Consider the following 27,155-nt stretch of genomic DNA (forward strand, 5'->3'; position numbering starts at 1 on the left):
TTTACTGGGTTTTCCTGTTTGATACGGGATTTATCCAATGAACTTCTTTCAAAATGATGGTATGGCGAAGCACTCTGACCAAAGTCATGTCTTCCCTCCCCCTTGAACTGTACGGTTTCCAGTATCTGAAGTAAAATTTCGTCTGAAGTACTTATTGCAGTGAAATGTTTACTCTCATACCCCCCCCCCCCCCAATCAGTTTGCAGTACATTAAAGGATAACAAATTGCAGCATCAGTGACAACAGGAACAGAAAGTAACGGTGAACATTAAACAATAAATAACACAACAATCACAAATAAATAGCAAATGAGAGGGGAGATGGCACTGTGCATAGGACCAGTGCTAATTCTGTAGTACCTTTTTCATATGGTTAGTAACTCTTGGCTTGTGGGTAGAAACCGTTCCTGGAACCATTTGGTTCGAATGGTGATGTTTCTGTGCCATTTTCCAGAAGGGAGGAGGGAGAAAATGGCTGCACAGGGTGACTGGGGTCTTTGATAAGGCTCCCTCCCTTTTCTGGGAAGGCATGTGGTGAAAATGCCCTGCAGTGAAGGCAGGCGAGTACTAGTGATGACCTGAGAGGTCTTCCCCAGTGCCCTGTGGTCCTGAGCTGAGCAGCTGCAATACCATAGCATAATAATTCTAGTGATTATGGATTCCAATGTGCATCTGTACTGGTTGGTGAGGGTTGCTGGTGACCTGTGGACCTTTTTCAGGTGTCTGATGAAGGGGACATTGGCATACCTTCTGCACTGCTGATGTGTGCTGTGTCCGTGCAAGTTTGTCTGTGATGGCACCTCCCAGAAACTTGAAGTTACTGACACTCTCCACTGTGTGGCAGGGATGAGAGCATGGTTTGACTCCTACTTCTATAAATCGATGACCAAAAGCTTGGTCTTATTGACAGTAACGCCACACTGCCAGGAACCTGATCGCCTCCTTACAGCCTATGTGTGCTATACTTTCGTATGAAATGTAAAATTTTATTCATCCTCCAATATTCTTCCGTTGTTATTAAAAAAAGTACAACTTTAAAACACTGATTTTTTGTCAGTGTGCTTTAAGACAATTTTTAAAACAACAATGCATGTTGCCGGTTTTTTTTTTTAAGGATTTGATTATCCTTTGGATTACAATCTAAAAAGGTACCTATCGGTAAATAGATCATATGTACGATTCAGCTCTGCATGGAATACACCCCGCTGTCGTTTAAAAACCCTCAGCCCGAAATGCGCAGACGCGCGTACGCAACATGCATTTGCGTGCTGACGTCAAACGTGTGCACCCCCATGATTTGGTAAACCACCCTTCGTACGGAAATATGGCGGCTTTGATTCGAATTTGATTAAAATTCGAATGGTCTTATTTTAAATGGACAGACAAGGAAATACGTCGGAAAGCACAACGTTGTAAAGGCTGAGAGTCAGTAAAGCGCCTGAGGCGGCAGGGGAACCGCGACATTTGACTGACAGGACACTGGTGGACTCGGAAGAGGCGTTTTGTGTCGTCTACTTTAGGAAGAGGAGCCCTGGTGTTTGTAGCTACGCGTGGAGCTCGAGGGAGCGACCACCACTGGGGTCGGGGAGTGGGAGGGCAAAAAGCGGACACGGAAAGAGGAGGGTCGAGCCTAGCTGGATAGGAGGTTGGTATGTCGGAGACTGTCGACTGATGTCGTGTCGTCCACACAGCAGCCTGTCCGGACTCCCTTCTCGTCGGTGGATGCGAAGCTACTGCGCGACCCCTATAAAGTCGGTCGTTGAATAAAAGCCACGCGCCGCAGCGCGAGGAGCCCGCTGGACTTCTTACCATGCGCTGTTGCACGCTGGTATACGCTTCAGTCCCCGCGCTAAGAGCTGCGTTCTTGGGTGTGTCGCTCCGCAGTTGGGTCGCCTCGATAACCAGCTGAACCTTCATGACAGTACACAAGGAATGAACTTCTCAATTTCCCGTTGATTGGATATTTAACCTTAGCTAAACTGGATTATATGGGAGTGAATTTGGAATCAGAATGGTTAAACGTTGATCGGGAATGTGACTGTACATCAAGTATGGGATTGACTTTGTAGTCAACAGCTTTTAAAGTGTGTTTTTGCAGGAGTCAGAAAAGCATTACATGGGAAAATGGTGTAATTTTGATTCTCGTCATCGGCAGTCACTTTACTTCTTTCTGCTGTCTCATTAATACTGACATAAAACTAGTAATGAGCCAACTGAGAGGTGATAACTAGATATTAATGACCACTATTATGTATGTACGGTGTAGCATTCAAAAGCCTATTTATTACTGAAATCCACTAATGTGAAATATCATTTATTGTAATTAAGAGAAATCTATGCACAGCCATGGATCGTGTCATTGCCTTTTAAATATGTCTATTTATTATGACCTGGGTGCCTTGCTGAAATGCTCGTCATTCCGTTTTATTTAAGTTTTGGCTTTTGGCTGCTAAGATGGTTTTAATGTAGTTACACCGTGATCACGTTTAGGTAAGACCATTTTTTTAAATGACTTGTGGATTATTGCCCTAAACTTGTTTTTAACACTATCATTAGAAATTATAGTCTTACTAGAATCACCTGTCACACTAGATTAGGTATCTCTAGGACCTTGCTTTGTTCTGGAAAACTGCTGATTGTAATTGGATCATGATTTATGTTAAATCCTTTCCTTTTAACCAACCCAATATGGTGCAAAACTGATTACACTTTTTTGTTTAAATCAAGTGGCCTTATGTGTGGATCTGCAACCAAAGTATAACAGCCAAAACATAAGCTTGTACTTGCAGCATCCTGAATTTTACTCTGAACACACTTGTACTGTGAAGATATTCATTTCTATGCATTAGAACACATGAATGAAACTGGGCACTATACAGGTAGGGCGCCGGACAGTCACAGCAGTCGATGACCGGTAGAACAGAGTGGCTCCTTGATGACCTGGATTTCAGGCCTCCCAGCCGCACCAGAGTCTGGCTTTATTGGATCTTTGGTCTAGTTTGGGCAACGCCTGTGGAGTGCACCAGCAAAAGCAAGAGTTGAATCACCACGCAGAGGACTGCTCGGTGCCAAAGTCCCCAACATCCAACCAGGGAGACACCCACCGCAGTAGCGAGCGCTTACGGCGCAATCCCGGCCTCCAGCCTTTATGGGGCAGCAGCCGGGGAAGTTTGTCAGTGAGCAGCGGAGGCCCAGTCTGGCAGCACTGCCCTTCATCAAGGTAGTTAGGCGGGAGCCGCAGCGCCATGGGGCCCCTCCCTGCAACGTCTTCGCTGTACACGGTAAGAACCCAACCCTCTGAGCTCTATATGCTGGACCTGTTTGCTGTTTTTTGGTTCATGCAGTCTAGGTCCAAACTTAGTGAGATTTTATATGTGGGTGGTTTAAGTCTCATACAACAACTTCATAAAGTCTGACCTTTAATTTGCTGTTAGGAAATAGCCAGTTGTCAATGGAGTCATAGTTCTGATGTTTTCTGGCCCCAGATAACGGTTCAGTATGCCCTCTGTTCTTGCTGCAACTTGTCCAGTGTATGTGTTTACGAAATTCCTGCCAGTATGTGACAGGGTACATGGCAGTTCGGTAGCCACCAGCTGTTTTACAAGACTGCAGGATTTGGGGAGGCACTTTGCACTGGTTTCTGTTGGGAGGGCTTTGCTCTTTCTGGGGTCTTGTTTTAGAATGAGCCCCACTGGTGGTTTCAGTCTGTCATTGGTCTGTGTGCTAACAGAGAAGCAGATTAATTAAGCTAAAAGCAGCAGCAGACGTTAGGGTACAAGAAAAGGCATGCTTAGTTGGCACAAAACACACTTTTATACAGTCAAGTAAGTTTGTTTGGTTTTTAAATTATGTACTGTTGACTATATCTCAACTTCCCTCAAATTAGCCACAAACATATAGCTGTTGGTACAAATTAAAACTCATTGTCAACCCCAAAACCGGTACAAGGCTGGTCAGTAGAGCAATGGTTAAGGAGCTTCACTGCCAGAAGTTGTTGCTGGTTCTTGGCCAAAATGAGGTCCAGCTTTGGTACTCTTGAGCATAATTTCTTAATCTAAATTGCTTCATCTCTCTAACCCTCGGCTCTGTATACGTGGGTCAAGTGTGAACCTGTCGGGTGTGACAGCTAATATTTTTGGAAGTGATGTTTTCTGGTTTTGTTACATGTACATTATCATTGTATGTGTCTAAGAACAGAGCATGGATGTTGGGGCATGGGTTGGGGGGGTAGGCCATCTGCTGATCCAGGGGTGTTAGAGTGGGGGTGTGAGACAAAGAGAAAGGAGGAGGAGAGAGAGAGTAATTTCGGATCTCTAATTCATGAACCTCCCCACCCCCAACCATTCCCAGTTCTCCCCTGGCATCTGCAGCTGCTTGCACGATGCTTCTCACTCATCCAGTTCTGAGCTCCACTGGCGGGGAGAGGAGCTGGGGTGGAAAAAAGCCAGCAAAGGGCAAGTAGAGACCTGCCCATGTGCCTCTGTTTGCAGGGCCTGCACGATCTCTCTGATCAAGCACACTGCTTATGAAAGGCCGGGAGCTCCTTGGCCGCCCTTCGCAGGCGTGCTGACTTACCTGAAAGAGAGAAAAGCAGCCATGTGATTGGGGCTCCCAGGAATGTTTGTCAGGAAGTGTTGTCCCTCTCTGCCAATCTCCAAACAGGAAGGTGGCTCATAGACTCTTGTTTGCGCGATAGTGGCTTGGCTCAGGGATGTGGGTGGACTTTCTGCAGCTTTCTCCTGCAGTGGTATTCCAGTTTGATTCCTGTAGGCTTTTGTTCTATCAGCCATGTTCTTGCCTGTTCCATCTTTGCGAGAACACCCTGAGGTGTCCTCGGTTCTCTGTGCTGCTTTTTTTCAGTGTGCAGAGTGTGGGGGGTGGCAGGTTTCAGGTAGCCTAACTCTCAACCTCTTTCAGCTTTTAATTAAACAGTAACTTCATAGCTGGTTGGGCAGCTATGAAGGGTGTCAGAGCTCTGGTGCTGTCTATTCGGTCCAGTAACATTTAGACTACTCTTGTCACTTGGCAGGACTCTGCCCCTTTTCCCCTTCCAAGGCTTCTTGTAACATGCTGTCCAGCACTGTAACTTCTCTTTGGAGGCTAGCAGATACCCAGAAACAGTGTGTGCTGCGGTCAAAGGTTAGAACAGCTCATGCTCTGTGCAGTGGTTTTGGAGGAAGTACCTTGTTTTTGCAGAATGCCCTGATACAGAGGATGGTTCCTCATTTATAGCATGTATTTCCTTAAAATGGAGCTTTTGGTCTGGCACTACCTGCATAGTCAGAATACATTTCTCTGTTTTCTGTAGCTAGCTTTGTATTTTTCTGAAACCTTTCAGTATAATAGCATCAGTTCATGTATTTTTTTCCCCTTCCCATACAGCAGGGCTTTCAGATCACGGTATTCAAGGGCCAAGCACTGCTGATTTCCCAGCCTTCCTTTATCTGTGAGCCAGGTGTCTACAAATCTCTGTACCCAATCAGAATCAGTAATTATTGAACTACCTGGGAGACCTGAAAACAAGGCCTGGATTTGGAATCGAGGGCCCTTTGAGGAGCCCTGCCATTCAGCTTTGGTCAGCCAGTGTACGGCAGTACACCAAGTGTAGATGTCATAGTGGCTCGGCTTCCATTCCGGTGTCTGGTGGCCTGTGCTGGGATCTGGACCATCTGTCCTCAACTTAGAGATAGTGAGGGGAAAGGGAAGCCCTCAGGAAGCATATTTTGAGTGCTTTCCCTTTACTGTTTTGATCAATTTATATGCCCTGAGGCATGGCTACATAAATGATGGATGGATGGATGGATGGATGGACAGGCATATTGCTATAGATAGACATATATATAGGTAGACATACATGTAGACATATAGGTATAGATGGATGGGTGGGTTATACATATCATGTCAGCACTCTTTGACCTCCTGGTCTTGTGATTTGTTGTCTCTCTGGGTGGGATCCCCTATGAGAATGCTCTGCAGTGTCCAGTACGGCAAATGGTGGGTTCTGTCCTTGGGGAGTGTGGGGTCCTTGGCCTTTTGGTCTTTCGGGAGGTCTGTGGAATGAATGGGATGGGCTAAGCTCTCACAGTTCTGCCTTCTCACCTTACTTTAAAACAAAATCGGGAGGTCTGTGGCGGAGACGCTGTATTTTACCGCTCATGAAAAGCTAGTATGACCACAAGTTTGAGCTGTCTGGCAGTGTTTTAACAGAAGCTTGCAGGCTGCTTTTTGGTTAAATTATTCATCTGACTGTGAATTTAAGGTCCTCATGTCACCATGCAGAAGCCCTGAGTTATTGATTGACACCTGCTGAATGTGTGTGTGTGTGTGTGTGTGTGGGGGGGGGGGGGGGGGGTCATGCACCTGGAGTTTAAGTTGTTGGCTGGAACTCCTGGAATCTGCATAGTCTAGACACTCCATCCCCTCTCCCCCCACCCCCCACGGGGAGGTTGGGGGCAGGTGCCTTTTTTTGCATTGTCAGGTTTGTAACTGGCTGCTCATCAGACTGGCTGCTGGCTCCTCCTCTGGTTTGACTTGTAATTTCTGATTGCTCAAGGCATTTGCGTGCGTGCGTGCGTGTGTGTGTGCATGTGTGGTGTGCACACGTGCGTCCTCCAGCAAGGCACTCACACACTCACTGGCTTGAGGCCAGTGAGTATCTGTCTAACAGTGTAAAATACCACCACGTGCTAGGCATGCTGTAAATGCATAACGCCTCAAGGCATCGATTTCAGTGCTGCTCTTGTTTCAACCCCCCATTATTAGTATTATTGACACTTGCATAGAGCTGCTTAAGACATCTGCTGACTTGAGACCAGTGGGGCTTGATGTGTGTCTTGGATTCACTGTTGGTACTGACCTCTCATGACTGATTTTGTTTTGTGTACCATTGCCCTTTCCTTCCTCCTTTTTTGTGGGTTACATGTCCTTCCACAGTATGAGATTCCCCCCCTAATAATAACCACTATGGAATCATGTCTTCTGGTTTCTTTTTGTTTATTTTTCTGGCAATGCAAGCTTCTGAGCATGTCACATTCCGGGTGGCGTGTCTCTCACGCCGCACTTGGTTTTCCTGCCACACAGCGAGCCAGTGTGGTTTCGGGAACTCGACCACCTGGAAGGGGACTGCTGCTGACGTCTCCCGCAATACCTTGCAAGTTTTGCCGCTTGGCTGATTTTTGACTTTGGCTGACTGTCCTTTTAATGATGTCGTCCGCCTGTCTGGGTTTGCTTGGCCTGTGCGTAGTGTTCATCTTCACAACTTACTCTATAGCAGACGGAGAAGGGATTGGCTCATTTTCAGCATTGTCACTATTGTCTATCACTATGGTGAAGCAGCTGGGCTTGCTGTTGTGGTGTTGTCAATTCCTGGTAGAGAATTGCTGCCTTATTAATGCTGCTGGTTCTGTGGTTGGTGGGGAGGCCAAGGAGTTCTGGGCAAGCTAGAGTAATGCAGACAGGAATGTTATCCTCTAAGAATTCCCTTTTCAGATAGCTGCTGCTCCATACCCTCTCTCTTACTCTGTCAGGCATGTAGTCCTGCTGTTTGCATGTGTGTGGCCCTTATTCTCATCCCTGTACAACCAGTGTTTTCCAATCTGGTCTTCAGGGACCCACAGTGGGTCCATGTTTTTGCGTCCTCCGAGCTCCCTGCCAAAAAGTCCACGTGGACTTTCTGTGGGTCCCCAAGACCCCGATTTGGAAACACTGCTGTACATGCCTGTTCATGACAGTGCACAAATAAGTAGATGCTCCACGCACACATGTACATATACATACAAGGGTCATGTGGTGACAACAAGCTTGACTTGCGATTTGTTGCTTGGCCATCTCACTGGCCTCACTGCACTAACATTCACACTAGGTGATAGATAGTAACAAGTGGCTCTTTACTGGATCATGGATAAAGGTTTAAAAATGTGTGCCATTGGTATGAATTTCAGACAGTTCTGATTCAGCTCAAACTGAACATGTGCCCTGCTTTGTGTGTTCTTTCGTCAATCCATTCATCCATCTTCCAATCATTTGTCCTGCGCAGTTGTGGTTGGAGTATTAAGCCAATCCCAGTCAGCATGGGGCACCCCTAAATGGGATGCCGGTCCATTGTGTCGTTCAATCTGTCTGATTTATTTGCCAGTTAGGCCTTTCTGTATGAATTTGATGGCTGAGATGTGGCTGAGTGCCTGCTGTCCTTGAATTGTGACTGTGAGACGTGGCTGGGCCACTGACATAACAAAGGGTCAGAATGCCACAGCTGCATGTCCCCACCCCCCCGTTTACTGGGTAGGAACACATAGAGGGCTCCTCGCCACAGCAGCGCTCCCCTCCGACGAAGCCCTCCTTGGCATGACGGGCACGCAGCTGCTGTTTTTCTACAGCCTTTATCTGCTGTTAAATTCCACCCAGTCACAGGCGGTGGCTTCCAGCCGACTGTCCGTATGGGCTGTGAGGGTTTAGGAATCCCGTGTGTGTGTGTGTGTGTGTGTGTGTGTGTGTGTGTGTGTGTGTGTGTGTGTGTGTGTGTGTGTGTGTGTGTGTGTGTGTGTGTGTGTGTGTGTGTGTGTGTGTGTGTGTTTGCACGCACCCCTCCTTTTAATTCCAATATTGTAATAATGGTACCCATTCCTCAGCTGAGCTGTGAAACGTGTAGGACATTATCCCAATCGGCATTTTCGTGATGTTTTGCACCGCAGTGTTGACGTCACCTGGGTTTCTAGGATTTTTAGCTCCATCGCTGCAGTGGCAAAACACTGTTCTGAGTAACTGCACACCTGTTGGGCCAAAAAAAAAATCAGTGCTTTCAGAGTGGGGTGATCTGTATCTGTATGAGTTTGTGTTTTAATAAGAACAGCATCCACTACCACCCCCCGCCACACACACACAAACGCATGTCCACACAGATTTATGTTTATATGTGGTAAAAGTGCTCCTTGCAGTTCTTTGTAATTCCTCTAGGAAACATTTAAGCTGCCGTGCCAGTTTGTTTACAAGGCAGTCAGAACAGCAGCCTGCCCCCCCCCCCCCCCGTACACTTTCGAATATGGTATAGTTTAGCTCCAGCATTTATGTGAGTCAGACACATAAAAAAACAGCTTTGACCAAGATAATTGGTTCCCTAAGTTCAGATGTGCCGAGTCTCAGGTTTCCAGAAGCGGCCTCCGTGGGATGTGTGATCTGTACGTCTCGCTCCCCTTGCCCACACACAGGCGATTTTTGTTTTTAATTTGAGTTTCTTTCCAGGGCGATTAATCTTGCACAAACACAAGTGATGCTCTTTGGGATCAGTTTGGTTTGGCTCTGTTGATGGTCTTAGGTCACCATCCCTCCCCCCACCACCACTGGGAAATGAGGAAAGTTGTTTTGGCTCATTCGGAAGTGGAGACGTTGTGGGATCCAGCTTCCTGCCACCCCCAGGTGGAGCAGTTTGAGAACACTGAATTTATTTGCTTAAATTGTTACAGATTCTACCCCCCCCCCCACATAAAGCAATAAAACTTGAGTAACTTGTTATAACTGTACAACTGTCCTGCCACAACTTGGCACTTTGTTCCATGGCATCCCGGGGCTGCTGTTTCTGTGACTAAGCAATGTCCTGCATCTCTTGTCATATCTGTTTTGCGTGATCCCTCACTAGAACGGGGAAGTTCTGTGTCATTGCTTACGGGAAGAGCCGCTAGTGAAGCGTTTAGCACGGCCGGGACTATGACCTTTGTGCTTAGAAGGAAGCTGGTTTCCTGCTGGGAGGTCGACGACACCAGGCACCGACCGTACGCCGAATGCTCCGTTTCCAAGGGCCTCGGAGGCCTGTTCTGTGTTCGAGAGTCACTTGGGCTTTAGCTACACCCATCACAGTCTATAGGCTGCAAGAGCATGGTGGGGCTTGTTTGTCAGGAAGTTCAGCGATTGTTGCACTGGAGCACATTTATTTACTTACATTATTTTATGCCCCCCATGGGCTCCTTTCCTCTTTTGTCTCTGTAAACTCTGTCGCGTGGCTTTAGTAAAATGACCCCCACACGCCTTGCAGCTGTCATGGGGCTGCAATCGGTCAGAGCCCTTTGCTGGAATCAGTCCAATACCCGTTATTCCCCTTGCTGCAGCCGGTGGGCGCCGTGCCAGCCAGCCTGACGTTTTTGACATTGTTATTGGGTGTTGGGTTTCGTCTCCCAGGGCCCGCTGGGCTGGGTTGGGCTGGGAGGGGGGTGTAGTGTCAGAGGTGCTGGTGTAATGGGGGTTCGTTGCAGAACAGATTAGTGTGGAATAGGTTTTAAGAGGCAAATGTTCTTGTTTCTCTGGACAAATAATATAGGCTTAGTCTGCCGTGAGTTTGCTAGACGCTTTTGAAAGTTGGCGTAAACGCTAAAGCCCCTAAGAGTCATTGCGGAAGGAGAGAACCAGGCCAGATCTCCACAGTATTGCAGGCATCCAGAGCAGCACTGCAGAAATGTTACTAACCAAGGGCCATCAGCGCCCCACACATTTACCCCCTGAGATCTACTCACATTCCCACTGACTGATGCACTGTGTGGTTTTGGTGTCCATGACCCCGAATGCTCTGGGTGATTGGGGCCAGGTGGCAGCAGCTCTGTTCCCAGTACGTCAGATGCTGGTGGAGACCTAAAGCAAAGTCTGTCGAGTTGCTAATGGTTTTATGTTAAGCTGTGAAGTGGGTTGTTTTAGCTGTTTTGCCTTGAGGGTTTTGGTTCCGAACTCAAGCCCATCGTTCTGCTGGGGGGGATGTTAGTGTTTAGGCTTGCTTTTCTGTGGAATCTTAAGGAAGATCAGGCGGAAGGAATGATCCTAAATGGATCCCGTATACGTCAGCTAACCTTTAAGATCCTGCGCATGGGGTTGTATAAATCACAAAGAGTGATTCTGCGATGAGGTCATTGTAGAGTAACATGCTTCCCCCCCCCCCTTCGGACTGCATTGCACGGTGCTTCTGGGGGATGAAGGATACGGTTTGGTTTCTCGGTCGCAGTTGTATGCGAGGCTGTTGTCTTCCGCAGTGTGGTCGTGGTGTGTCCGCCATTGGGCTGTGATGGGAACTGTCCTTCTCTATTTATATTTTAGCACAAAAAAAATGGGCAAATGATTTATTGTAGCGATGTATAGAATAAACATATAACAATCTTTTTCTGTCTCGCCACAGGCACATGTGTTGAGGGATTAGATCACTGTGGCCGTGTTCCAGTTGTCTTTTAAATGTGTATAAGCATATTTTCGGTCTTAAAGTGGGTTTTGTGGCCTCTATAATGAATCACTGACCATAAAATGTGTCCTGCAGTGGGGTTCATCCCCTCTGCTGTGCCACACTAAATGCAGTTGCTTAGATACGGTCCAGAAGATGCAGGTTTTTATTCACATCCTAGGTTGCAGGTTAGACTCTGAGCTCTGCGTATCACCCTGCAGAGAGGAGGGCTGTCAGCTGGGCATGTACCAAACTGTGGGTACAGTCAGGTGAATGGGAGAAGGCTGATGGCAAACGTGTTGTAGGATTAAAGGTTTGGGCTTCTGTTGAAATGCTTAATTCACTCTTACTTCCCCTTACTGACATCATCACAAATAACGTTTGAATATTTAGGTATGATTTTCAACTATTTTTAGTACCCCTGAGTCTTGAAATATTTTTTTCCTTTTTTTAAAAAAAAAAAAAAAAGAAAGAAAGAATTGACATCATTCTGCTCCATATGAAAATCCATGTGGTTTCAGGGGACATAAAATCTATTCTGGTGTGAATGAGGCTAGACAAGAAGAATTTTAATTAATGGGTTATTGTCATATCTCTGGGGGATGCAGTTGTTTGTTGTTCCTTCAGATGTTCAAACCTCTCACTTAGTTTTTCTCAAGATGCTTTGACATGGATCTGGTGCATTGTCTCTCTTGCACGTTGCAATACGAGCTGCATCCCTGCAGGAACTCAAACCTGCAGCCTACTGGTATATACAACCCACTTTCTTTGTGGCTGTGCTGCCCTAAGTCTTGCTCTTCTATTTTGCACTTAAGTGAAGTGTATCGCACCATCCACCCCCCCCGCCCTCCCCCCCCCCCCCAGCGAGTGGAATTTCCAGCTCGGCCATCCTCGCACCTCTGTAGACAGCCGAGACCCAGGTTCCAGCCAGTCTGGAGTCCCCAGCCTGGGCAGTTCTGCCCCGGTGATGTCAGTGTGCCGTGACTTTCAGTTGATGCTCGGCTACCATCTGTTACCAGGGCAACGAAAGTCCAGTACCTCAATCCTCTTGCAGTAGCCTTTTTTCAGTCATTAGACCATGTCGTCAGTCAGGTCAGACCTCGCTGTCTGATGCAAACAGTTTATGTGATAGAGAGGGCCAGACATTATTTAGGTGATAATCATTGTTAGTCCTGTTAATAATATTCAAAACAGTCAATGCTGAGCCCACTTCAGATATCTACAGCGTGACGCAGGAGCGCCTGTTGATGCCCAGTGGGCGGTGCCTGTCAGATCTGCAAGCACCTCTTACAAATAATGTGAAGAGCCCCTGCTCACATGTTCTGGGTGTCATGTTTCAAAACCCCAAGGCATTGGAGAGGTGGCCGTGATGATATAACTGACAAGCTGTGTGTGTGTGTGTGTGTGTGTGTGTGTGTGTGTGTTTGTGGGGGGGGGGGGACTCTTAACCTGGGTCTGATTTAATTTTTTTTTCAAATTTTTTGAGTAACTGGATGCTTATTCAGACTCTGAAAGTTGTTTGTGGCGTTTGTAAGCACTCTTCCTGCATGTGCTTGCTCGTGTGTGTGTGTGTGAGTGAGTGCAGGCGCGAGTGTGTCTCTGTGGGGGCGGGACCAGCCTGCTGATGTCACTCAGCCCAGCGGGCAGCTTGTGAAAGGGCCCCTTTGTAGGCAGCTGCTGACAAGGTTGAGCTCATTTCAGTTTCTCCGGCTCAGGGACGCGGTGCGAATTCACTCGGGGAAATGGACTGAACCATGCCGAGCCCCCGAGTCTGAGACCCCCGTTGCCTTTGTGCTTCCTCCTCTCCCCCTCCTGTCCGGAGAGTGATGTTGGAACCGCGTGCAGTTGGAAGTTTGTAGACCGAAAAGGAGCCCGGTTTGAGTCTCTGTGAGAAGTAGTGAGAGAAAGTGGAGGAGAGCAGCAAACTCCAGATTTAACCTCTTTCAGCTTTTTTGATTTGAATTCAGTGACATTGAATTCATTCAGCTGATTTTTACTAAACCTGTGGAAATAGTGACCTTGAGCAGGAGTGACGGTGAGAGGGACGCTAGTGAGCAAGCAGGCAGCCAACGGGACGGTCACAGGAGCGGGAGCGAGATAAAACAGATGAGAATGCTGGAGATCTGCCTCAAGTTGGTGGGGTGCAAATCGAAGAAGGAGCTCCCCCCTTCTTCCAGCTCCTGCCTGGAAGGTAAAGGTTTGGTTGGTGGGGGGGTCAGGAGGCATGTGGCGGGAGGTGTCAGCTTTGGGAAGCAGGTGGCAGCGACGGGCGCACTGGCAGCTGCAGGCTCGACAGATGTGCCCCCCCCCCCTTAGTGGGGTCCCCTTGGCGAGTTTGTGTACAACTGGGGTTTTCTGAAAGAAAGGGGAACAAAGATGGGTTTTGTGGGGGGGGGGGTGTGGAGTACAACTTGGGGACGCCACTAGAATTAATGCCTGCTTTCTGCTGCTGACTGCCATGACAGCAGTGGCAGAGAGGCTTCTGTGAGTTATAGCATAAATGTCTGTGAGAACATAATGAATGGCTAGAGTAATTGATTTATAATGGTGGCCTTGCCAGAGGCTGACTGAGTACCAAGCATTGCATAACGAAACCTGCCATCAGAGGCGAACAGATACTGCCCAGGACTTGGCTGTTACTTTCCAGTACTTGAAGGGCCAAATGAAACCGCAGCTTAGAGTGTGCTCTGTGAAACGGTCCTCTGGAGTTAACCAGTCAAGCTGGGAAGTCTGTAAGAGATGTAGCCATTATTCCTTGCTTTCCGTCGTAAAACGCTGGCGGTGCCCAGGGCTCGTGCCCGACGCGGCCCATTTGGTGACTGATGCCGGGTCTAGTGGATGAAGTGGAATGTGCCCGCTGGAGTGAGAGAGGGGTGCTCTGGAGATAACACACCAGTGAGCGTGTCATGAGCTCAGGGCTGTTCATTCATTTAAAAAAAACAAACAAAACTTTGCTTATTCATGTTTTAAAAACATTAAAGGCTGCCTGCGTGGTTTAACCTCCGATTCACACTTCTGTCATGTTAATAATGTTTTACTTTTTTACTGTAGAATTTATTTTAATCTTTCATTCCGCTTGGTGCCTCACATCTTCTACTTAGACTTTTTTATCTTTCTACTTTTGACTGTTATCTTTTGGAAAACAAATCTCTATCATTTTTCCAAGTAACCAGTGGTTTGTCATATCTGGAACTGATATGGAAGATCAAGTAAATTGTAATGAGCTCTTAGGAGGCTTCATCCTGGAAGTTCTGGAACTGACTAGTCCATGGGGCTTTTCCATGGAATGTGAGTCACATCCTTGATCTGACTTCAGTCCGTCTGCTGTAGTTGTCTTACATCTAGGTGGGCACAAAGTAATCGGGTAATGTAACAGTCTTACCCAATACTTTGTGTTATCGTAGTGTTTATCGATGTGATTGGCATGTGTCTGGCCTGTAGTATCTCTCCCGGTGCTGCCGATGTTGACCAAACAGCTAAAGGTGGTGAAACGCATGTGGCCTGCTGAGACTCACGTGGTGATGTCACTGCCATGCCCTGTTGCCTCACTTCACCCCTCTTTGCTTCACTCTCCCCCTTTTCCCGCTCAAAAGCCTGTTTTTGGCATGTTAATATTCCTCACTGGGCAATTCACAACAGCTAAATAAAAAAAGGAGAGGGGGGGATTCTCATTTTTCATTCAGCATTTTTTGTGTTTGTAATTTCACCGCAGTAGGGGGCTGCGTTGAGAGGTTCGAGCCTTCTGCCAAGTCTTCGCTGCCATAATTAATCAGATAACAAGAGTAAATTCTAAGAAGTTTCTCTTATGGAGTGAAACCTCGGGAGATAAATGTATGACTGAAGAAGGAGGGGATTTGCGTCATAGTACATTAGCGACTTGATGTCTGTGCAGTAATTATATAGTGGTGCTCATATGGTTCCTTCGCCCACAATAAGCTTATAAAAAGATGTAAAATGCAAAGCATCAACTATCCTCACTCCCATGTGTCTGCCAAATGCTGTCAGATGGGCTTCTCATCTCGTGGCTTTGGTGGCACTGGGACCACCGTATTACCTTGGCAGGCCGATGTGGAAAACGGCACTGGGTCTGGGACGGCTTGACTGTCTCACCTGGCACACATCCGGGGGGGCGGGGGGTGGCAAGTCATCTGTTGAATCATTTTCTCTGATGGTCTGGGTGTACCGCTTCCAGCAGGCACTGAAGGTATGTGTGAGACTACATTTCTAGTATGAATTGCTGTGAAACGCGGGCTGCTCATGTGGGACTGTGTAGCAGTGTGTTGCCGCTGCGGCGTGAGGCTGGACCACACCGCTGGCCCACACAGTGCTTTGACTTCATGGTGAATAGGCTTGGGCTTCGTGGTCACAGGCGGATGGAGTCCCAGAGAGCAAGTTTTGCCCAACCCCCCCCCAGTTATCGGTGACATCGGCAGGGGTGTAGTGCGTGACCAGACTGGGTCAGTGTTAGTGATGCACCAATAAGGATATTTCTGGCTGGTACCAATAGCCAATTATTTCGAAGACTGTCACAGCTACTAATTTGGGAGATTCTGCTTAAATACGTTTAAGGGGACACTCCAGCTAAATACAGTAACAGTCTCAGAGCACTGCATTTTATAACTGTATGCATCTTATATATCCATAACGTTTAAAACAGAGAACTGATCATCAAGTATCCGTAATTTTCCAAATAATATCTTGATTTCACACTGTTGAACGCTGGTGTTACTGACTGACTGGAATTATTCAGTGGCCTTCTTTACTGGAATGGATCTGTTTGTCAAACTCTTCATACTTTTCAATGTGAGCAGTTAAGGTGATTTGTGCAATTTGTTCTGTTGAAATGTTGATCGGTCATCCTCATGGAATTTTACCAGAGCAGTGTTTGCAAAATGCATTTCTAATGTCGTTTTCGCTAACGTTAAAATAATTCCACACATCAGACAGCAATATGGGTCACCATTTTAAAGGGAATTATCACCGGTAAATCGGCTGATTAGCAGTAGTTCGCTGATACAGTCTCTAGCCGTTGGAGGCTGTGTTGATGCGGTAGTGGTAGACGCGGCCCTCGTAGCGCAGCGAGATGGACCTCTGACCCAGGCTGCTCTCGCTCTCGCATCTCTAGTCAGTGCATTTGGTGGCATGAGGAAACTCACTGGATCTGGTGACGGTTTCTAAAGAAGCACTGCTGCCTTCAGATTTGCACAGTGCTACATGAAACCAGGAGGTTCACGACTTCACTGCAACATCTGTAAGTGCTCTGTGCTCCAAGATACTCTTTCCCTTTTGAAGAATACCACACACTCAGTCTTGTTACGGCTTACCAGTTGCATTGGTTTCCCAGTCCCTTTAATGAACCCCTATACTGAATTTACCATGACCAGCAGGGACCTAACTGGGCAATTATTACCAAGCCAGTAAAATGGAGCTTTTGAGTTTTGTACCCAAACCACATTAATGCCAGAAATTCCTGCCATACAAATTAGCCTGAAGCATCAGGTTGCTAACTAGATCAGCTCCAGTCTTTCCTGTGCTGTTATCACAAAGGTTTACTGCCTCTTCCTTCCTGCCTGTCCATGCAGATTGTCCTGGAGAGTGAGTGGAAGCTGAGCACCCTCGTATGCCAAAAATTTAAGCAGGATGACAATAACAAGGGCACTGTGCTTCCTTGGGGCTTAGGCCCCTTGCTGTCTGGCTCTGTGCCACCTGGCCTTGTCGCATGAAAAATAAACCGTAGGCAATCCAGCCATGAGGTCTCCTGATGTTTCCATGGGGGTTCTGTTACAGCAGAAGCATAGTGTCCGCTGATGGCTCTGGACCCCTGGCAACCTAGATTGCAGTGCTCTCTTCAGGGGGTATTTTGGACACATTTTGAGATGTTTCTCTTGTGATTCATGCAAGGTTTTTAATGTCTATGTGTTCGTATGCGAGTGAAAGTTTACCACTGTTCCCATGCACAGAAGCTCTCCAGCGACCCGATTTCGAGCCGCCAGGGCTTACGGAAGCTGCCCGCTGGAACTCCAAGGAGAACCTGTTGGCAGGGCCCAGTGAAAACGACCCCAACCTGTTCGTTGCACTGTACGACTTTGTGGCGAGCGGGGACAACACCTTGAGCATCACTAAAGGTAGGAACAAACTGTGTGTCAGATCGAGGAGTTTAACGGTTCTCAAAATTCACAATTCGGAACAAACCTCGCTTTTGGGTTCGCAGTGCAATTTCAGTGCAGCATGGATAACAGAATTTCTTTTGGAATTATTATTAAAACTGCAAACACATTTAGGAGTCATTGTAAACCAGCAGCGCGCCTGTTGATGTGCCTGAATAATGAAACCTATGAAACACTTATTTGCACATTGTAAAAATAAGATGAATTTTAAAAAATCAAAAATGAAACATAATCATAATGAACTAAATCCTGTGTTCTCTACTACGGAGTATGGTCACATATCTAGTATCCTTATAGCCTTAGTCTATTTATCTATTTATTTATTTATTAGCCCTGTCTGAATTTCCTGGCAAAAATGCCTTAAACGCCAGTGGCGGTTTCAGCCCTGCTCCAGCCATACAATTCTCAACATTCTCAAATGTTTGCATATTGGATTTCAGCAGCACATCTGAGTTCGGTATAACAGAGCCGGCAGACAGTCTTGGTCTTATCAACTGTTATCTCTCTAGTGCTGGTGTAATTAACTGGGAAACCAAAATGTTCCCAAACTGCCAATTATGACTGACTGTAACCAGCACTAGCTGTAACCAGCTTACAGCTACAATTAGCGTAATGTTTTCCCGTTGAACATGTGCTTGTGAATTTAAGTTTCACTCTTGCCAATAATTGTATTCGTTTCTTTGCATATGCTGAACTGAAAATGATTTACTGAATCTTACACAACTAATATGTGTACTGTTACTGCCTTAGTCGGAACAGAATCGGGGTAAACGGGCAAGTTGCTGGTTCCAAATTATTACCACACTACAGTGGTACTATGCTCTATCACATGCTGAAGTGTGAGACACCTGTCAGCTTCCAGGAATATGTCAAACTAATATGCGAAATGGGGTCTATTTAAGTGTCATGGTGTGAGAGGCACCTCCTTGTAAACAAGCTGCTGCATGTCTGTCGCGTGCTGTGAATGTGTCCATATCACCTTCACTGTATCTCCAACTGAATATAGCGCTGCAGCCTTGATAACAGCAGAGCTCTTGTTCCAATCTAGGGGATGTTTTTAAAGATATATGTTTTTAAGCTGAGCCTGGAAAGGCTTGGTGGGTTGAATCTAGCTATGCATGAAGTCGGGGCTACACATGCCTGGGTATTCGTGCTAATGGGATGTGAAGGAGAACTGGTGAAGCATTTCTCACAGACATCTAGTGCAAGTACCATACCCTTGGAAGTCCTCAGCAATATGTTTTGTTTTAATTCTGTAATAGTTTGAGTGGCTAAGCCAATATCCTAAACAGGCAAAAGTATTTTTTGTTTAAAATTTAAAATATTTTAATGCTTCTCATGCTTGCCAAAAATTTTATAGCAGTATTACAAATAATTTATTTGAAATTAATGTACTTAATAGACGAGTTAAATATTCTCATATTACCCACAACGCAAAGCACTGGGACTAACATGGGAGTCGCTGTGTGTCGTGATCGACTCCATGCCCTCCTGCAGGAGAGAAGCTCCGGGTGCTGGGATACAACCACAATGGCGAGTGGTGCGAGGCGCAGACCAAGAACGGGCAGGGCTGGGTGCCCAGCAATTACATCACGCCCGTCAACAGCCTGGAGAAGCACAGCTGGTACCACGGGCCGGTGTCGCGCAACGCAGCCGAGTACCTGCTGAGCAGCGGCATCAACGGCAGCTTCCTGGTGCGTGAGAGCGAGAGCAGCCCAGGTCAGAGGTCCATCTCGCTGCGCTACGAGGGCCGCGTCTACCACTACCGGATCAACACGGCCTCCAACGGCAAGGTGGGTGTCGTATCTCGTAAAGACACGATAAGTCCAACAGGGAACGTGGCAGCACCCCCCAGTTACCATCCTTACCTGCTGTCAAAGAGAACTCATACTTCTTAGAATGAAAGTTCTGTCCTTCTAAATGCACATAGGCCGGTGTGATGCTGGGCAGGACTGTGGGGGATGGGGGGGTGCGCTATGGTTTAGTGTGGGAGATCTTTAAGGGGCCCTCTAGCCCCGATTAAAAAGACCTGGGGCTGAGGATGCCTGGCACACATTAAGGAGGAGGCTTGTTGGGGAATGGGGTAGGGGGTTGTAATTGTATTGAAACCTTGTTTAGGTCTTGATTAATTGTAGTTAGGGCTGCAATGTATCACATCCAGATTATATGGTGCATGCCATATAATCACCAGGGTTTCCGATGACAGGTGTAAACATTTGTTCGGTTTTTCCGATAATATATGGGCATTTACTACAATTTTTTTTGCCAATTAGAAGTATGCCTAAAGTATTAAGTTAATCTGCATAAATTTGGCATATCCTTTTAATAAACGTGTCAGACTTTAAACTGCAAAACGCACCATCACACCGCTGATGTTTATCCACAATATCTCTTTCTTCCATGATTTACTAAAACGGTAGCATGTGGCGTGCTCCGTTAACCGAATTTAATAAAAAATAAGGATACGCTGAATTTATACAGATCACTAAGATTCCAGTGTCACGATTCACTTCTCATTAATAATTTTAATCCTACTACCAATCTATTTACTAAAAGTTAATGTCCATATGGTACCAAAAAGTGGGGGTCCGGACAAATGCTTACACATTATCTAAAGCCCTGGTGATTATTGCGCATGCATCATATAATTTTGATGTGATGTCATGCAGCCCCAATTGCAGTGCAGCCTCGTTAATGTCTTAAGGCCCATTGTGTCGTTAGATGGGATATTCTGGTCTGACCTCCCAGTGGATCTGGGGGAACCGTAAGCTGCTGCCTGTCTGTGCCTCTGCAGGTAAGATTGTGAGGAGCAGAGTTGGGGTGGCGAGATGGTAGATCTCTCCCTGCGTGGTAGCGTTCCCCTGATATTTACCTGTCACTGCTCCTCGCTGCTCCCCTGCCAGCTGTATGTATCGTCGGAGAGCCGCTTCAACACGCTTGCTGAGCTGGTGCACCACCACTCCACGGTGGCTGATGGGCTGATCACCACGCTGCACTACCCCGCCCCAAAGCGCAACAAGCCCACCATCTACGGAGTGTCGCCCAACTACGACAAGTGGGAGATGGAGCGCACTGACATCACCATGAAGCACAAGTTGGGAGGGGGGCAGTACGGGGAGGTCTATGAAGGTGTCTGGAAGAAGTACAGCCTCACCGTGGCTGTCAAGACCCTCAAGGTACCTTCTGCCTGGGTGAAATTGCTCGATGTACGAAAACTGCTAGTATTCTGCACCTGTAATTACAGGCAGTATGGATATTATGCTGAGGTGCAAACTTAGAGCAGATAATGACTAAAGTAGGAGAGCACCCGCCTGGCTGCTCAGTATAGCTGGAGTCTGTTGGACGGCTCTGGCTAACAGTCTCCTCTGCACTGTCCGCTTGCTCACAGGAGGACACGATGGAGGTGGAGGAGTTCCTGAAGGAGGCCACGGTCATGAAAGAGATTAAGCACCCCAACCTGGTGCAGCTGCTGGGTGAGTGTGTTGGTGTGTGTGTGTGCATTGCTGGCATCCCTTAACCTGTTTCGGAAGGAATAACAACAGCTTTGGAACTTTGCTGGTGTTCATTTAGGGTTGAAATGAACAAAATCATCAGTGGAATGTGTTGGGGGGGGGGGGTTTATGTTGCTCCTAGTAAGAAAGGCATTGCTATTACTCTGTCATTCTATGTGCCCTCACTGTCTTCTGTGGAAGAGTAATAAGCTAGGGCAGTCCTATATGTTTTCTCTGTTTGTTGTACATACCCTGGAAACACCCATACATCTAAAGGCGGTTCTTACCACAAGCATGCGGCCTCATTCCCGAGGTTTCACTCATTTGACCTGTATTTGTAACCTCTGCTCATTACTTCATTCTCCATTGTGGTATGCGGCCCATTTCACTGCCCGACTGCATGTTAATACACGACACTCTCACGTGTCCCTGCAGGCGTGTGCACGCGAGAGCCCCCCTTTTACATCATCACGGAGTTCATGACCCATGGGAATCTGCTGGACTACCTGCGTGAGTGTAACCGAGAGGAGGTCAATGCCGTGGTGCTGCTCTACATGGCCACCCAGATCTCCTCCGCCATGGAGTACCTGGAGAAGAAGAACTTCATCCACAGGTGAGGTTGCCTGCTCACTTCGTCTACTGTGTGTGTGCATGTGCATGTGCGTGTGCGCGTTCTTTTCTAGGGGGACCTGGAGCGTGGCCTTGTCCTGAGGTATCTGAAGGTAGTCTTCAAAAAAATCGGACCCATCCTTCGGCTGTTGAAACAAGCTTGCTTTCTGAAATCATAATATTCTCCCAGTTGAATACTCCTTACGTGAACAGTACTTAAAACTGGATTTCACCAGTTTTGTGGAACACTCCATATGTTTTATATTCAGATAATTTTAGCTGATTCTAGTATTTTGTATGTGGCAAGAACCTCCAATTTTTGTTCATTAGCCTCATTTTCATATGGGTCCTGCGCTAACCTGGGCTGCCTGCTGCGTCCCCTTCCCCAGAGACTTAGCCGCCCGGAACTGCCTGGTGGGGGAGAACCACCTCGTGAAGGTGGCAGACTTTGGGCTGAGCCGGTTAATGACCGGGGATACATACACAGCCCACGCCGGTGCCAAGTTCCCCATCAAATGGACCGCCCCGGAGAGTCTGGCCTACAACAAGTTCTCCATCAAGTCCGATGTGTGGGGTGAGAGCCGCTTGACCCAGAATGATACTCCCTGATGTGCTGTCTCACAGAGAAACAACTGGAATTTCATACTGTGAATCTTTTAGGCTTTTGATGAAAACATAGCCCTAGTAATGTTATTTAGTGCTTTAGTCAGACCACCATGATGTATGTTTTGATAAGAAGATGGGAAAGTTGGTCTCTAAATGGAAATTTGATGGTGTGAGTTTATGCTTGTCTTGAGTGGGTTTGGGTGTCGTCTGGGGAAGTAGAACTCTGAAAAAGTAGAAAATTGGGGGGTTTGCAGTGTCAGGTTTGAGGTAGAAGAAGTGATGATGGCCCAGTGTGAAGCTGCTGCTTAATCCCGCCTTCTGTCTGGCAGCGTTTGGTGTACTGCTGTGGGAGATCGCCACCTACGGCATGTCGCCCTACCCGGGGATCGACCTGTCCCAGGTGTACGAGCTGCTGGAGAAGGACTATCGCATGGACAGACCAGAGGGATGTCCGGAGAAGGTCTACCAGCTCATGAGAGCCTGTGAGTACTGGAGGCCTCTTCATTCATGAAGGACTGTGTCCCCCCGTTTCTGTGCTGTATCTCTGATCCACGAGATTAATTTCCTGTCTCTTGTCATGTTGATGAACTGGCTTATTTGGTAATATTGTCTGCTGTGTGTGTGTGTGTGTGTGTGTGTGTGTGTGTGTGTGTGTGTGTGTGTGCGCTACCTGCAATTTCCCAATACCTCTGAAGTGTCCCCCTTTTGGAGATGTCATTCCCTGTTACCATCTGCTGGCTTTCTCCCCTTCATTAAGGCTGGAAGTGGGATCCCGCAGAGCGACCATCGTTTGCTGAGACCCACCAAGCATTTGAAACCATGTTCCAGGAGTCCAGCATTTCCGATGGTGTGTTTCGCCTCCGTTCTCACACACGCACTTTAGTGTCAGTGATCTGATCTGGTTTCATTCTTGGGCCGGTCCTGTCCCATGATTTTAGGCTCCCAAGCAGAAGCTCTTAGCTCAATCGAGGGGAATCTGATTCGCAAAAATTGGGAATATAACATAAATAACATAAATAAAACCATAGATGACGTTATATAGACATTAATGTTTGACAGCAGCGGGGAGTTGGTCCCAGGATTGGTGAGGCAAACCACTACTGGCTAGTGCTGAATGGGTTGCAGGCTGCGTCCCCCTGTAGTTGACCTCAGTCAGTGGAAATTGTTGCTCTCAGCCTAACCGGATTTCTTCATGGGTTTGGTTCCTGTCTCCCCACCCCCGGCAGAGGTGGAGAAGGAGCTGGGGAAGAAGGCAGAGCCGAGCTCGGTTCAGCAGGCCCCAGAGCTGCCGACCAAGACCAGAACCCTGCGCAAGAACATGGACCGAGATGGAGACAGTCCAGGTGAGACCAGGGTCCCTGTTAATTTGGCATGGGAGATACCAGTCCGGTAGTGGGAATTGGTTTATGTAAAATCATTATTAATCTGACATTAAAAATAACAGACTGGGTAAGCATGGTTTGGTTTCCTGCCTGCCGTAGATCCACCGGAATCCAGCATGGCCGCATCTCCAGTGCTGCCTGGCAAGGAAAGGCTGTCTGACGGCAACCTGAATGAGGATGATCGCCTGGTGCCTAAAGACAAGGACCGATCACGGACCAGCCTCTTCAACCTCATCAAGAAGAAGAAGAAGACTGCTCCGGCTCCCCCCAAGAGAAGCAGCTCCTTTCGGGAGTCAGAGATGCGTGGAGAGGAGTTCAACAACGGCTCTCTTTTCAGCGATGGCATCCCTGGCGTTGACCCCGCCAAATTCCTGAGTGCCAACAATGGTGCGGGAGGCTTAGCCAACGGGGCGGCCGCCTACCCAGCTCCCTCCGGGCTCCTCCCGGTGCACTCCTGGAAGAAAGGTGCACCTGCTTCCCCTGCTGCCAGTGGCAAGGCACCCACTGTGCACCCAGTTGAGGATGACCTCCTGTCCAACTCCAAGCGATTCCTGCGTTCCTCCTCAGCCTCCAGCATGCACCCTGGCTTTCACCACATGGACAGAAAGTCAGTCACCTTGCCTCGCAAACTGGAAGCACGTCAGTTCCCCTCAGGCTCCTTTGGTGGCTGCCGCGACCGGCCCGCCCTGCCACAGAAGAAATCCATGGAACATAAACAAGAGGGTGCCCCCCGCCTCGGCACCCTCACTCCCCCGCCGCGATTGCCCAAAAAGACAGAGGACATGTCGGACGAGGTCTTCAGGGACCCCGAGTCAAGCCCAGGCTCCAGCCCCCTAACCCTGACCCCTAAACTGCTCCGCCGACTACCTAGTCAGGGTGAGGTCTCCAGGACCAGCGCCCTCCAAGCAGAGCTGCTAAAGCCCAATGTTTTTCCTGCCCTAGGGGCAGCAGGTGAGGAGTGCCGGTTGCGACGTCAGCACAAGGAGAAGGGTAAATTACAGAAGTTCAAGCCAGCGCCTCCACCGCCTCCTGCTGCAAAGTCTGCAAAAGTCGCCTGGAGCCCTTCCCAGGACACTGTGCCCGATGCCAAGGCTAAACCATTCTCACAGGGCCTTGACCCTCACTCTCCCACCCCCAGCACCTGTGAACAGGGCAGGTCTCCCCTGGCACAAGAGGGCAGCAAGAAAGTCAGTCTGGGTGGGACATCGAAGCTGCCATCCCCAAAGCCATCTTCCTCAGTGTCTCCACCCTGCTTGTCTTCGGGACCCTCTAGCAGTGAGCAGGGTGTGTCTGCCACCTTTCCCCCCCTTGTGACACCCCGACGACCTCTGCGCAAGGCCTGGCAGCCCCTGGAGCGGCACTCCAACTCAGCTGCCACCCGGGAGATGGTGCTGGAGGGAATGGAGCAACTCCGGGCCGCCATCGACCGGAACTCCGAGCAGACGAGCAGCCACAGTGCCGTGTTAGAGGCCGGCAAAAATCTGTCCAAGCACTGTGCCAGCTACGTGGACTCCATCCAGCAGATGAGGAGCAAATTCGCTTTCCGCGAGGCCGTCACCAAGCTGGAGAGCAGTCTCCGCGAGCTGCAGGTCTGTCCGGCCACCACTGGGGGTGCTGCCGCACAGCAGGACTTTACCAAGCTGCTGTCCTCCGTTAAAGAGATAAGTGACATTGTCCAGAGTTAGCGACAAAGGTGCTGCTGTTCCAGACCGTGATCAGGGAGCACTTCGTAGCATGATGGGGGTGGAGCCCCATCTGTACCCCAGGCCAGAAAAAACAAAAAGTGCTAAGCAATGCGAGAAATCCTTTAAAGGATCCCCAGCTTTGCGCAGTAAGAAAAGCCAAAACACTAACTTATCTTTCTGAAAAAACATTGGAGTCTGCCTCACCTGAAATTGTGGTTTTTAATATTTTAAAGTGTCTTCTATTCCCACAATACAGATGTTTTTATATACGGTATAAGGGAGAGCGGTACAAACTCCAGTTTGTCCAAATGTTGTTCTGGCCCATTTGATAGTGCCGAGATTTCGGTGGGGAATGTGAAGGGTTACAGAACAGAGATCAATGTGCTTTTTGCTTTCATTTTTTGCTTTATTTCAGTTTACTCAGCCATCCCCTCGAGTGTCAGCGGGGTCTGTTCTCAGCTTGGAATCGGGCTAAGAGCCTGTCAGGGCAGAGGAGTCTCATCTCATTAAGCTAAACAGAATGACCTTTTGTTTCACGGCACGGTGATGATCACATGATTGCTCACAGCCAGGCTTGTGTGCTTACGGAGGTGGGCAGCGTCGGGGAGCAGGGGCCAATCTGGAACAGTGGGACTTTTTCGTATCCGTGCCTTAAAACCATAAACCCAAAAGCAGAGACCGCATAGACAAGCCGAGTAACATGGCTTTGCACTACATGTTTATTCAGTAAAAGCCATTAGGTCTATGATATATACAAGGTCTGTCTGCTTGCCTGTTCCTATCAAACACTTGTGCCCAGAAGTCTTGGGGAATTCTGCAGTGCATTAGCATATAATTTGACATTTTTGATGTCTTAAAAGAACTGTGGTCATTTACAGATATCTTTCTGGACAGCTTTTTTTTATTATTATTATTATTTTTTTTAAATTCTCACAGAATTCTCAGGAGCTTCCTAATGATGACATCACAGGCGTTTGTTAGAAATTCCCAGGTGGTTGGCGAGCCATTTTTAAAGACTATACTTTAGATAAACCAAAAAAGCAACCTACACCACTGGCTACTTGTTAAGCCAGAGGGTTGGTTACACATGGAGGAGATGGACAGTTAAGCAAAAAAAAAGGTATACCAAACCTACGTGCCACTTTGCATCCAGCCTGTCAGGATATGGTTTATTTTTAATTTACTGTTCATAGACTTCAGTATTGGAGTTCTCTTGGCCATCGCTCTTGCCCTTTCTGACTGCGATGCCTGTACTTTGTAACACGGTACTTTTTTGTACATCATGCCACTGTATTTGACTTGCATCCTAATGGTGTCACCATTTCAGAACACTAACTTGGCGTTTTGGCGCTCCTCCTTGTACATACCTTCCTCTCTTCTTCTCTATAACCCCGGTGCAATTTTTTGGTTGATAAAATACAGAGTAATTGTGATGACTGAGTGGTGGTGCTTTTATTATTTTGCTAATTACCGATTTCATTAAAATCTTTCAAATTGTATTGCAGGTATAACAAACGCTTGATCATATTAATACTGTATTTGTTTTCTACCCCCTGACAACCAAGGAACTGGCCTGCTGTCCTGCCACCACCTTTACCCAGTATAGGTTTCAGTGCACTGTTAGTCTCTGCTCCAGTTGCAAACTCTGTACTGTCAGTGCAACTGATACTCACTGGTTTAACTGTTTGTTTCCTAACATTTGCTTCCTACTGCAGTGCAAGAAAATTTTAATTTTGTAGCTGAATGTACAGAAAATGCATATGGAAAACCAAGTCTTTCATGAACACACCACTACGGTTTAAATTGCCTGCGCTGGCTTGAACAACCTGGTCTGATCCTGTCTCAACCTATTTGATTTAATATGATCCATGTAGTACAAATGCTTAAACGGTGAGGAAACTAATTTCAAATTCAATATGGTTTGAACAGGTTTGCAATTTCATCTTCCTACACTAAAATTACCAGCAGAAAGGTTATTAGATGACATGAAACTTTCATTAGTTTATTAGATTCTTGTAATCTGCAGAT

At 47.5% G+C, this 27,155-nt stretch overlaps 1 protein-coding gene across 2 annotated transcripts; it reads left to right on the plus strand.

The window, feature by feature from the left end:
• Positions 1–1,251: 1,251 nt before the first annotated feature.
• abl1 (c-abl oncogene 1, non-receptor tyrosine kinase) lies at positions 1,252–26,560 on the plus strand. 2 transcript variants are annotated; one of them, XM_049018704.1, is made up of 11 exons: positions 1,252–3,280; positions 17,148–17,312; positions 18,852–19,147; positions 20,258–20,530; positions 20,743–20,827; positions 21,281–21,458; positions 21,844–22,028; positions 22,390–22,542; positions 22,818–22,907; positions 23,287–23,403; positions 23,542–26,560. In XM_049018704.1, exons 1-11 carry the CDS (start codon positions 3,148–3,150, stop codon positions 25,125–25,127), a joined length of 3,261 nt encoding a protein of 1,086 aa, XP_048874661.1. In that variant the 5' UTR covers positions 1,252–3,147; the 3' UTR covers positions 25,128–26,560. The 2 variants fall into 2 exon arrangements, with proteins under 2 accessions (XP_048874661.1, XP_048874662.1); XM_049018705.1 differs by lacking the exon at positions 1,252–3,280 and adding an exon at positions 12,626–13,378.
• The last annotated feature ends 595 nt before the right edge of the window (positions 26,561–27,155 follow it).

Source organism: Brienomyrus brachyistius, chromosome 7 (genome assembly GCF_023856365.1).
Source record: "Brienomyrus brachyistius isolate T26 chromosome 7, BBRACH_0.4, whole genome shotgun sequence".
NCBI lineage: Eukaryota > Metazoa > Chordata > Actinopteri > Osteoglossiformes > Mormyridae > Brienomyrus > Brienomyrus brachyistius.